At 36.9% G+C, this 13,158-nt stretch overlaps 1 protein-coding gene across 5 annotated transcripts in view; it reads left to right on the top strand.

Moving 5' to 3' along the window:
• PCCA (propionyl-CoA carboxylase subunit alpha) overlaps positions 1-13,158 on the top strand; it is a 387,774-nt gene that overhangs the window by 370,560 nt on the left and 4,056 nt on the right. For 2 of the 5 annotated variants that reach the window (XM_042843639.2, XM_008164108.4), the window contains one exon: positions 1,160-1,300. The exons of 2 other annotated variants lie outside the window; for them this stretch is intronic. In XM_042843639.2, coding sequence (XP_042699573.1) covers positions 1,160-1,300 — 141 coding nt within the window. Of the gene's footprint in view, positions 1-1,159; positions 1,301-7,977; positions 8,081-13,158 lie in introns of those variants that run through there. One more of the 5 variants, XM_042843638.2, reaches the window with a different exon arrangement.

Below are 13,158 nucleotides of genomic sequence, written 5' to 3'. Positions count from 1 at the left end.
CACATTTGAATTTTAAATGAACTTAAGCCTACACCACTTATTATTGAAACCTTTGTTTAAATGATTGATGTAGTGCAATGCTGTTCTTCACTCTCAGTTGATGTTGGGAGATCAAGGAGTTTCTCACAGAGACCTGCTGCCATCTACTGGATTTCTACATTCAGTTTCACATGCACTGCAGCAGATTTGAAGAAAAATTCTCACAAACTCAATGAAATGTCCATGAAAGTGTACACAGGTTTTTAAGAACTGAACTAAAAAGGGATATTGACATACAAATGTACATAGTTTCAGAAAGGTTTAGTTTAAAGGGATGCTGTTAGATAGTTCAGGCCCTAGCGTTTTGTTTTGTTTTGTTTTGTTAATTTATAAAATGTCATCGAAATATTTTTTCTTTTTAAATTTAGACAAAACCAGTTAAATAGTTTAGGTTGAACAGGACACATCACCCTTATCCTGGAAGGGTTCCATTCATTCTTACCTCACATAGAACTACCAATAGGACATTTCCATGCCTTGTTTGCAGCACTATGCTTGTACACGATATTATGGAAGTGAAATTGTCTGATCTGTTTTGATTGCAAAAGCTGAATGAAGTGTAAGATGCAAACACTGAATAGTACAAAGTAAAGTAATGTTTTAAAATTCATTCATTGTTAATAGTCTAGGGAGGCGTTAGTAATTCAGGGCTAAGTTCTAATTCTGCTCAGTGACACACAGGTGTGTATCTGAAATTATTCCATTTAATTACTCCAGACCTAAACCAGGGTAACTCAGTAGGATTTGGTGAGGAAAAAGGATATTTTCTCTTTTTAAAATTATTTTTAAATTTTAATCTTTTTTCCCTTTGGGGGGAGGGAGGGGAAGAACCTGAAATGTGTTAACCAGATTATTAATCCAATATTGCCCTTTTAGTTACTCAGTGCTACTGTTTGGGTTGTCCTGTACTTTTACCTTTGTCCGTATACTCAGGTAGTGAAAATTGTGACACGGATTCCAAACTTTAGACAGTTCCATACAGTATAGATAATGTGTGTATAGTATAAAAACACCATCGCTTATGTTGTCATACAAATAGCATATCAGTGCAAGACTTTTAGATCATTACAAAGAATTCACACGAGATTAAATATTTTAAAACATTTTTCTTTTCCTTAAGTACAAGTTACGAATACTGACCAAGCTTGCTGCAGAGTTGAGTAAATACATGCCAGAGAAAGCAGTGGAGGATACAACCAGTATTTTGAGATCACCGATGCCTGGAGCAGTGGTGGCGGTTTCTGTAAAGCCTGGGGACTTGGTAAGAGAGGCTCTTTTGCTATATATAATTTTATACTATATTCCACACAGTTTTCTCCACAGTATAATTGAAAATCTGAGCCTATATAAGAAAAAGACCCAAAAATCAGGACTGTCCCTATAAAATCAGGACATCTGGTCACCCTAGTGAGAGCAAACACTTATCTGGATAGCATGCTATCCTGTAACAAATGCCCTGGCAGGAAGAAACTTTTTGTTGATTGTGGTGGGGGAGGTTGCTTGATTTTCTGCCATGGACCAGTTAAGTACTGTAGTTGTCAAATGCAACCTTCATGTTTGGGTGAAACAGGATAGATGTGTCCTGGGGAAGAGTTACTTGATTTAAAAAAAAAAAAAACCTGTTGTCATTTAGTGTCATGACAGAAGTACTGTGATTCACACATTCCTGAAGGGAGCATTCCATGCTAAGTAAGAAATCTCTGTAGGTGATTCCCTCACCCTGTCCAAGGAGCAAAATCTAGGGAGAGGAGGGTAACAGGACACATCACCACTATCCTGGGGATTTCCATTCTTTTCCACCACACAGAACTAGAAAAAAATGTGATGTTTGAGAGTTACGCTTTACATTACACAGTTTTGTGTGACCTCTGAGCACAACCACATTAAGAGACTTGAATCTGAGCCAACTTACAGCGTTGAAGGGGGTGATGTTATACTGGGATAGTGGACATTAGAATGAAGCAACACAGGCCTGAGTCTAAAGAGCTTAGTACTGTTATTGCTTAAATAGACATGTGGCACTTTACAAGCAAATAGAAAATCCTCATCCCTGAATTTATAATCCAAGAGTACATCTATGAAGCAAAAAAGACCAGCAGCGGCAAGTCTTCAGAGTCCGGGTCAACGGACCTGGGGCTTGTGCTGCAGGGCTTAGAATAGCAATGCAGACACAGGTTGGAGCCCAGGTTCTGGAATCCGGGCTCTAAAACACGGTGAGGGGGGTGGGTCTCAGAGACCAGGCCTGAGCCCAAAGTCTACACTGCTGTTTTTAGCCCCACAACATGAGCCCCATGACCCCGAGTCAGTTGACCCTGGCTTTGAGACATCTGCCGTGTTTTGTTTGTTTGTTTTGATGTGCAGACATACCCCCAGGGTACAATCCTGACTTCAGAGAGAGGTTCAGTACAAGGTGGATAAGGGCCCCAAATTACACGTTTAATCTCAAAAGGTGTGTTGCCCTATAAAATGGGGGCATTGTTTTACACATTTCCATGCAGCTTTCTCTGCTTTTACACAGCATACATATGGACATTTCTCTCTGTTGATAGGAAACAGAGAGCGGAAATAAAAGCTCCAGGTGCAGAGATCCAGAAAAGTGGGTCTTTGCCTCCATACGTTCATATTAAATATGTTAATATCTATTTGTTTATATTATGTTAATTAAATATAAATATAAATAAAATGTATGTATGCGCACACACACACACACAAAATCTGAACTAATTCCAGTTCGGTAAAAATGCAACTGAAAGGAAAACTCCACTGTGTCACGTGGCAGAGGTCTGAATATTTCTTGACTGTTGTAATTGCTGCTTGTGGCAAAAGTTGTTAAATGTGTACTTTTAAAAACTGTTGAATTCACTTAAAATTAACCTGTTTCACCACTGAATCTTAACAAACTCTTATGCCTGGGAAGTGACTTTATGCACAGGAATAGCTCCATGGAAGTGAGCTGGATTACTCACTGGTGTAAAGTGAATTGTGTGGGAAGGTCTGCAGGATCAGGGCCTGAAACACTCAGATGCCTCTTTCACAAGCGATCAGAAAAGCTTATTAGTAAATCATGTGTTGTTTACAGCAAAGTATTAGTAATCTGTCAAGAATAAAAATGAATGGTCAGTTGTTAATAGTTAACAAAACAGCTAGTCTTGAGATCTGCCTAAAAGCTGGTTGGAAAACTGACTGCTTACAACCGATTCATCTCATCGTGTGGAGAGTGAAACCCACTGCTTCTATATAGAGGCAGTAACAGTTGTCTAGTGAGTAAGGTACTAAGCAAATATTTGTTTTTGTGGGAGGAAAGATAATGTTTTCAAGGTATTTCAATATTGCAAGACTGAACCGTTTTTACGTTACACTTTTGATAGTATAAATGGAATGGGTTTAAAAAAAGTTAATTCTGCTGGATGTTAAAAATGTTTTCCTTGTGCCTGACAAATATATTGTGGTCTTGAAGGAATAGAACCATGGGGGGATGGGGCCACGGCCAAGGAATTAAAAACCTCCCTGTACAAATCCACAAGTGGTGCAGTGCAAGAGTACAAGTTGTTAAATAATGCCTGAGGATTTTTTTCTCTCCTCCTCTCCTGCAGCTTTTTGCTGGAGGCACTGAGTGGCAGAGCACTTGAACAGCATAATCTCTGTTCTGCCGCCCTGAGCTTGTCAATGCTAATTGTGTGGCTTTAATTACAAAAACACATTTGCGTTATTGGAAAGGGTTTAACTTAAATCCTTCCTTTCCAGGACTAATGTCAAAACTTTAAAAAGGAGCGGAGGTAGTATCAGCTATCTGCACTGAATAAGCAGTGGGATGGTGTGATTCAGATTACATGTCTTGGCTGTCCATCAGAACTAGGTTCACTCACTACAGCTGTTCAAGGCACGATGAACAGGGAACTGTAGCTCTCTGATAAATACAAACCTTTTTGTCCCACTGCTTGAATGTGTTCTGATCCTCCTTGTTTTTCAGGCTGACTAAAGAATTTAAGTCATCTTTGTATTTCCAGCTGTATTTACCAGTTAAAATGGTAATGGTGTCTGAAAACAATGCAGCTGCAAAGCAGGGAAAAATCAGATGCTGTTGGTAGTTTTCATTCAGGTTATAGCTATTATGGATAAAACGGCACTGTTATTAGCTGTTCCAAGATTTTTTTTTAACTTGTGACCTATGCTAAATATTATTGGAAGATCATATAACAGTCTCTGCACCAGGGCTGTGCTCTCCAAGAGATTATTTCAGAGACTTCAATAGCATTGGGAGGTAGTCTACATTAGCCGTACTTCAGAGGTAACATTACAATAGAAAAGAAACTCCTAGTGAGGGGGCACATCATCTTTGTTTGAATGGCTGCATTTACAGCTGTCTTTATTATCAGCCATTTAGTTATGGGCATTTTGCTTGGCCAGGTAAAACACATGGTGTTGGTTAATGTCTCTGTGTCCTTTGCCAAATGAGAAGCCAGCGATGGTCTCTTCATTAGCTTTTCTCAGACTTTATATCATTGCCTTTCAATAAAATAATGTTCTCTTTTGGCTGCTATTTATGAAAAACGCTTTGGGCTGCTGAAGCATGATAGAAGGCTGTATGTGTGTGCCCCAGCGAATCTGATAACCAGTTTGGAATTCACTTCTGCCAAAGAAGTAGTGCACAGCCTTCTGCTCTGCTTGATTCCCACTAGGGGAAAGCATTACTTGTCATAGGAAGAGGAGTAGGACTTCTGCTGATTTTTTTTTTTAGCTTTATCATTGCTTTCTTCTTTCCTTACCATTTTCCCCACATTATCTGAGGGATGTAATTAAATGTCACTTGCTTGTCACTGGGAACAGTTAAAAACAAAGTAATGTGAACAGCAAAAGCATTGTGAATTTGAAAACTCTTCGAATGAGAAAAAGATTATGATATTTAGCAGATGAGTCTTCAGTTTAGGCTAAACTTTTATATCTTATTTGTAATGATAGCACTGTCTCTCTAGTAAAGCACATCCATTTTAATTTTCTGTGAAGGGGGTTATTATAAAGAAGTACATATTAGAATGAAAGCCTGTTGTTAAGAGGCCATTTGGTATAGTCAAAATTCAGGACATTGGCAGTGTTAGATGAGACAGGAGAGGTTATACACATTCAAAATCATAGCCTAGGCATTGATCTTGCTCAAATTGACTTCAGCAGGAGCACAGTTGGCCCCCAGGCACCGATTGTGTACATTGCCATCTTCGTAAACCTCCAGTAAAATGCTACAGATACAATTTAATCTTGTAACAATTACAAAAAATACAACAACATTTAAAAACTCATTCTGAGCTGCACAGACATTCTGTATTAAGCACTGAGGGCAGAATAAAACAGTGCTTACTAATCCTTTGTATATTATTTTCCGCTCTGATATTCTGCTTTGTGCTTTGTGTGTAAAGAATGCTGTAGAGTGAATCGGGAATAGGGGAAGCAAAAGATATTATAGTTCTGCGTGCATAGCTCAAATGTTGTATCATGGTTACAGAAAACCTGCCAGGGTGCTCCCAAAATGGGTTCTCTTCATAACTCTTCTGAGTTTGCTAGTCATTGTATACGGCAACAATAATTGATCGTAAAGGTCTCAATGGCCCTCTGAAAATATTATTTTTACTTTTTTCAGTTTTGCATGTATCTGAAATAAAAACTTTTAAAAAAAACACAGTAACTAGAAATAGGTGGTATTAATAAGCCAGACACTATTTAGTAATCTATAGCCTGCAGAGTTGGATAAATCAGTTTAATTATTTTCTTTGGGCATCTACAAATATATACAAAAGAAAAGTGATTGTGGATAAAATGTCCAGTCAGAACATGATTTGTTTTTTATTTAATTTGTTTGTATATTATTACAGCCATAAGAACACTGTTAGAGGTTTCTCTGTAATTAAGGATTGTTATCTCAATTTTCAAGATTTTTTTTTTCAATAAATGTAAGACCATCATGATTTAGGAATATTATCATGTCAAATTACTTTTTTAAATGGACATTTCTCATTTAACAAAACTACCATGACTTTAAAGTGAAGCAGTAATTTGTAATTTAAAACTTTTGCTTGAATAGCAGATGTCTGTCTACTGAGAATGCACAAGACAGTTTTCCCCCAAAATATTAATATATTATGGAATTTAACTGATTTGAGGACTTTCAGAATTAAGATTAAAATCCCGAGGATTGTTTAAAACTGCTGAAGTGAGATGTGTTGGCTAAATTCATTTTGCAAAACTACTTAATGCTGCTAGGCTAGAAACAAATTGGGAGATTTTATTGTAAATTGAATTCAAATCCTCTGGCAGTAAAGTCTAGAAAAAGGCTTGTGTGGATTACAAACATGTCCAGTCTGAGTTTTTAACTTTAAAATACTTAGAGTGAAAAAACAAAACCTCCACAAAAAACAAAACCGCCACCCAAACACATACATTCCTCGTTACATTGCAAATTCTTGTAAAATAAGATATTGGGCTTTTATAAGTTACCTGTTGCTTTTCACCACTTCACTTGTAGTTTCAAACCTTATTTGCAATTCAGTCCCAAAAATCTAAATAAAGTAGATTTGTCCTTTTTTTTTTTTACTTTATGTCCATAATAATTCTTATTCCAGCTGGGGGGAATAACCAAAATGGAAAACAGAAGGAATGGGGTTGGTAATTTAATGTATACCTTTTACATAGAAATCTATGATATTATTTAATATACCCGCATATTTCACAAACCATACACATTCTCCACTCCAGTTGTGAATAAACCAATAATTTGCAGGTACAATTATTGCTTTCTGTTCATTTTTTCCTTTTTGTGTGTGTGTGCAGTGTTCCCAGTGTGGATGTTAGCTGCATATTTCTGTAAGAGATAGATTATGAACTTGATCAAACATGATCAGGAATCTCACTTGCCCTTTTATGCATTTCATTATATGTTTGTACATTAATTAATTACAAACATATACATTTCATTATAGTTTTTGTGCCTTATTGTAAGGAAAATTATCAGTAAACTGAAGCTGAAACCATTTTTACAATTTCGAAAAACTATAACATTCAAATAGCAAAAACATTCCAAGATTCCCACCATGCTGATACAACAAGGTTGAAGGCAATAGTTAGATTAACTGATTTTTCTATTGTGATTTATGCTAGTAAGTGTCCACTATTTTCAAAATGTATTACTTGCTAAAAGTGTATGTTGTTTAATATAACATTTATATTGGTCTAAGATTGCATTCTTCTATATACAGTTGACTTTAATAATTTTACTTATTTCTTTATGTAAACACATTCATTGAAGATTCTTTGGGAGTGGGGTTTTATTTAAGGTGAAATTCTATTGTAATAATAAGAAACAATTCATAAATAATTAGAAGGCCTTACTAGAGAAAAATGTGTAGATGCCTCTCTAAAAAAATTGTGGCTGTTTTACCAAATTCATAAGAACTTTTAAAAGATCACTGATAAATCAAAATATTTGTGTCTAAAACAGAAACTAGCCTTTGTCTTAGGCTGTCAAGACCATGTATGTGTGTAGTATTTGGTGGTAAAATACATATGTAGCACATCAGCTTCCCCAAAAAAGTTTTGGAAATTTCTGAAACCACTGGAAAAACTAGTGTTTTGGATAAGTGGGGGTGCAATGACCAGTGCTCATTGCTGTCAGGAGGGCGTCACTGACCTTCGGTTAATCAGAGGTCAGAAAATCTGGGATGTGCTATACCTACATTCATTCATTAAAGGAGTGTGGCATAAAAAGTTGAATAATCATCTGTCAAGCACTGTTAATTGCTGCTAATTATATTTTCAACTCTATAGCTTCTGTTTCCAAGTTAATTTGGAAGGAAGGGGAAACCTGCACTAATTATTTTACACAGATTTGGACAACGTCAAGGAATTTCAATTGCTGCTCATCCAATTCCTCCTGATTTGTTTTCTACTTAGGTGCTTGCTGCCAGAATGCCAACAAGTCATAGAGAAAGAACATCATGGGAGGGCCATGATACCAAAATGGACTAAGTTATTTAAAAAAAAAAAAAAAAAAAATGAACACTGAGCATTATTTTCAAGTACTTTCTACATACCTCAGTGCACAAAAGGAACACGGCTTTAATGTACCATATAATGTTCTTGCAACCATAACGATTACAAGTTGTACTGTTTGTATTAATTTTGAAAGAGCATATGCAATATTTTGTACGTTCAAGGTTGCTTGATTGTTTCTTTATTATTGCATAGTGTCCCATTGTCCATTCTCGGTATACATAAATATGTGGGGATGCGAGTGTGGAAATTATGGGAATATTGAGCGATATTTACCAGCCTCCTCTCCCCCCACCCACCCCCCACCCCGGCTCAGAAGTGAGACAGGATTAAAATCGGATTCTAACTGCGCTTTTAACCAAATCAGAGCTACTTTTTGCTTGTGGATGTTACTGGGCTTTTCTTCAGATCTAAGAGCCTTAAAAATGTGTTGTATTCAAACACCTGTGTTCTAAATACAATGGTATTAAAAATGTAATTGAAGGATTTTCACTTTTGTAGACAAATCAGCAGGGTTGATATTGATCCATCTTTTTAGGGAGCTACAGGGCACCAGAAGGTGATACTGTAGAGGGCCCTGCAAGCCCTCGGAGCCTTCTGTCTAATTTGGCAGAAAAACACAGAATGTAGGACAACAAAAGAACTATCCTGTTCCATAAGAAATCTTCATCCCACCCACGCCCTTCTCAAAAAAAAAAAAAAAGACTTAATTTTTTCAGCTGCACACAATGATTTGGTGCTCACTGTTGCATTGAACACAGTTGCTGTCAGAACAGGCAGGAAACAGTTTTCTTTTAATTGCTGAAATCATTGGGAAATGCTTCATGCACTGCTTCTATACAGCAGATGCTGTGCATTAATTGGCCTGTGTAGGACTGACCCAGGGTTCCTTGCAGCGGGCCCAATTTTAGGCAGAGGGTTTAAATAGCTTATTTATTATTTTGTATAACCTGGCATACATTATGAGTGCTTGCACGTGTTGTATTCATGGTCGGCAGTTTCTAATGTCATGTGGGTTTCAAAACCTGTGTTTCTCTGGTAATGTACTAGCAGCAGGTAAGCTCTAAATACCATCCATCAGAAGCTAATTTTTTATCCAGATACACCAATGACTGATGAACCTGTCTTTTGTCTGAATGTTTAGCACAGTAGAAAGCCATATGCCACTGGCACTGGTTCCTATGCATTCTTTACAGTTGCTAGAGAGTAGATTTAAAAAAAAAATTCTCCTGCATTTACATCCCTTTAGTCTTATTTATTTAGCAGTTAGCACTTTCTAACATCATTCCATTTTTTAACAGCAGAAGGGGATTTGGGTCTTTTAAAAGCAATCTGACTACTCTCATTTTCTTTATCAGAAATATTACTGCACACCCTTAATAGGGAACCTTGTTTTGTTAGTCCCCGTCTGTTCAAAACAGACCTTAGCCCATTAGAAGGTCCTCCCTTGTGTGGGAAGACCACAGCTGTTACTGTAAATCTCATCCAGTAACTGTATCACCCCCATTTTGTGGCTCTGAAGGATGAAATTGAGAAATGGAATACTGTGCAGTCATCCTTTACATCTCCAATTTTAGGCCTTTGCACATCATTTTCATGCTTTTATTCCAAATCAAACAACATTAGAGAGGAAAACCACCTTCTGCTAAATGCCTAGCATGAAAGGTAGTTTTTACAATCTTAATTTTTTTTAAATAGAGAAATCCCCAAAAGTCAACTCTAACCCCAAAATCTTTGCGGTCTCCTCAAGGCTATTCATGGTTTTAAATCCAAAAAGTAGGTAGATACCTAAGATGCAGCACAGAGGAAACAAGAGCTGCGCTTATTTCACAAACACAACTTAAAAAGGGTTCTGTTTCTTTAAATCTTTGTGAAAGAAGTGGATCTAACTTCTTATGAAGGATATTGGGGGCTTTAATCAGAAATAAGAAGTGGTTTAAATTATTAGCACAACAAAGCAAACTATAAGCTTGAAGATAAAAGTCTCTGGGGGAAAGAGTCCTCTGAAAATAAATGGGACTTGATAGATTTCCATATCATTTATAACTTCCCTTAATTACACTTGGAAGACTTGCCAGTAAAACTGGAAAATTGGCAGCCTATATCCATTATAGTAATTTTGCCGACCATGGCAAGCAGCTGGCTTTACTGGATTTTATTTCCCATCACTTACAATTAATCATCAGCTGGAGATGTCTGAAACTCTTCAAAATGTAGCAATACTGTGTGACATTCAGGCCTCCTTAAAATGCTAAAATCTGCTGAGTAAATGGGCTGAGTTTTCCTTCAAACTAACTCATTTTGGTGCAAGGCAGGCTGCTGCTTAATGAGTGCTACTTTGATAATCGGATGCGAATGTGAACCTTGACCCCGTGTCAAAGGAGAGGACGCAGTAAGCTGGATGAAAGATACAAGATTCAGATCTACAAACTTTACACCAATTAGACATAGAGTGGAGAAATACATCAGTGCTGATTGGGTTTATCAAAAAGACTTGTGGGACTTGTGACCATTTTGTAAGCCTAACATTGAAGACATCCTGTCACAATCATTAAGTCTTTATCAAATGATTCACAAAAGTCTTAGAGACATGTACTATACTCACAAAGATCTCTCAGTAGTAATGCCCTCAGATGTCTTATTGTACCTCTGAATTTTAAAGAGCCATCTCTGGGAGTACAATTAATCCTTATGTTCCTCCTGTATGCATAATGAAAATAGCTCAAGATTGCTACTTTTCAAGTTCCACTTCCACTCCTCATCCTGAATTATTTGGTTAGAAAAACACTGAAGACAGTTCCACATATTTCTGTAATCTCTCTTTAAGATTGGATAAATAAGACCATGCAGTCCCTAAATTACACAGAGAAAGAGTTAAAATGGGATTTGCTATTCCAAAATTTCATATCTCTGTTGTTAGAAGCAGTTGGATATTAGGTTCCCTTCTCTTCAATTCCTTTCATTTTTGGATCTGCTTAAGAAATAAAAGTGGATTTAAAAAATTAACTATTGAAATATTTGGAATTACACTAAAAATGCATTCTAGAAACTAAATCTGACTTGTCCATTTTCATATTCACATTAATCCAAGCAATTTAAATGTAGATTTTATATAGCATAAATCTATTAAAAACAAAACAAAAAAATCCTTGTTTCTTTTTAACAAACAGAACAAATTGGTCTGAGCCAGTGCAAACTAATCAGAATTTTGGGGTTATTTGTTTGTTTGATTTGACAAATTTGGGTCATCAATGACTTGTCCCTATAAATTTAAAATGTAAAGCTGATTGTGAATCAAAATTGGATTTAATTGTTTAACATACATAGGGAAGAAATAGAACATGTGAAAAAAGGCATAATACTTTAAAAAGCCCGGATTAATCCTTAAATAAGTGAGGAAGGAAGAAGTTGTACACACCACTAAGATCTTCATTTACAGGCTAAATAATACGGACAGGCTAAAGGATACACACAATTATGTAATGAAAGAAATTGGACAAAGCCCAAAAGAGTGCAAAAGAAAATAGAGATACAAATGCCTAATTTTAGGATTGTACAATGAAAGGAATCATAAAGATTTAACATAAGAACTGTGATTAAACTTCTGTGCTTAAGTGATGCTTTCACCAAGTAGTTTTAAACAAATTGCACATTATCAGAAGTACTGTCACAGCATTTTAACTTTGGGTACTTACAAAAAGCACGCTCTGTCTTCTAAATAAATAAGAATACTAGATGTTGACTAAGTTACTTTCGTGTGTTGGATTTTTTTGATTTCTTTATAAAGCCCAACTCTTTTATTATCATCCCTGTAAACACACATCTCTATCAAACACAAAAATACTACATTGAATTTGAGGCATCAAACAGAAGCCAAGGAATACAGAATACTGATTCTCACTCATTTCCATCCATTTGCACTGCAGTACCGGACATGCACAGAGACAACTCTACTTAGCATTTAGACAGTTAATACATTTTTAAGGCTCTGCATAAACATTAACTGATTAATGTGCCAACCATCTGACCAAGTGATCCATTTTACAGACTGTGAAACTGAATTGCACAGGCGCTTGGGACAACTTGTGTGCTTGACATTAAGCACCAAATCCATATTTAGGCCCCTAAATGCCCAGATGTTTTTCAGAGCTCTTGTCACCGCTCCCATTGACTTTGCTGCTTTAGATGTCTAATTTTGAGAACTCGGCTTTGAAAATTGTGGCCTAAGCGATTTGCCCATGGTCACATTGAAAATCAGTTGCAGAGCCGGGATGAGCATTTTATGAATTCCTGGAGCCCAGTCCTCTGTTCATGGCCCTTGACTTTTCTAAGACTGCAGTAATGGAATGGTCTTAAATCTCTGAATTTTCTTTCTTTAGTAGGTTGGTGTCTCAACTGTAGCTAAACTGTAATGTGGGTGGGTTTGGTTTTGATTTCTCTTGTTTGTACTCCTGGGGGGGGGGGGGGGAGGTGAATGACAAAAGATAGGCAGAGACGGGATAGAGAACAAGTGTTTGGTACCATACATAGAATCTCAGTGTTAATGACTTAAACTGCTCACCTGACTCTCATGACAGAATTTCTGTATTTACAATGGTTCATGTTAATTGTTCAGCATATCTGGTTAGAATGCAGAGTTCTTAGAGCCAATGTTTTCCGCTCTTATTCCAAAACTCTCATACTGCTGTTGGTAAGTCTGACAGAGGGATAGTGCAGAAGCTTTTTAATCTAGAAGTAATAAATATCTCTCTGGCTTGCCTCAGGATCCTGGAGGTTTCAGCAGGGGACACACCAGCCCAGAACAGAGTTAGGGGAGATGCATATCTTTAGTACATAACATTTAGACACTCAATGTATTCACATCCATGGTTTCTTTGCTGACTGCCCTCATATCTCTCTGTGGGATAGTACACCCTCACTAATGGGTCCTAGGATACCAGGTTACAATACTCGGAGACAAGCAACATGCCCAAGACTGCATAGACCATCACTGGGAATCACATCCCTTCGTGTTTGTGTACCAAAAAATACCACCATCTGAACAATGCAGGAAAAGAGGAGACAGAGTTCAAAGGCACTAAA

The sequence above is a fragment of the Chrysemys picta genome, chromosome 1 (assembly GCF_011386835.1).
Source record: "Chrysemys picta bellii isolate R12L10 chromosome 1, ASM1138683v2, whole genome shotgun sequence".
Taxonomy (NCBI): domain Eukaryota; kingdom Metazoa; phylum Chordata; order Testudines; family Emydidae; genus Chrysemys; species Chrysemys picta.
Note: the sequence above shows the minus strand (reverse complement) of the source record. Positions and strands in the feature narration are given on the sequence as shown.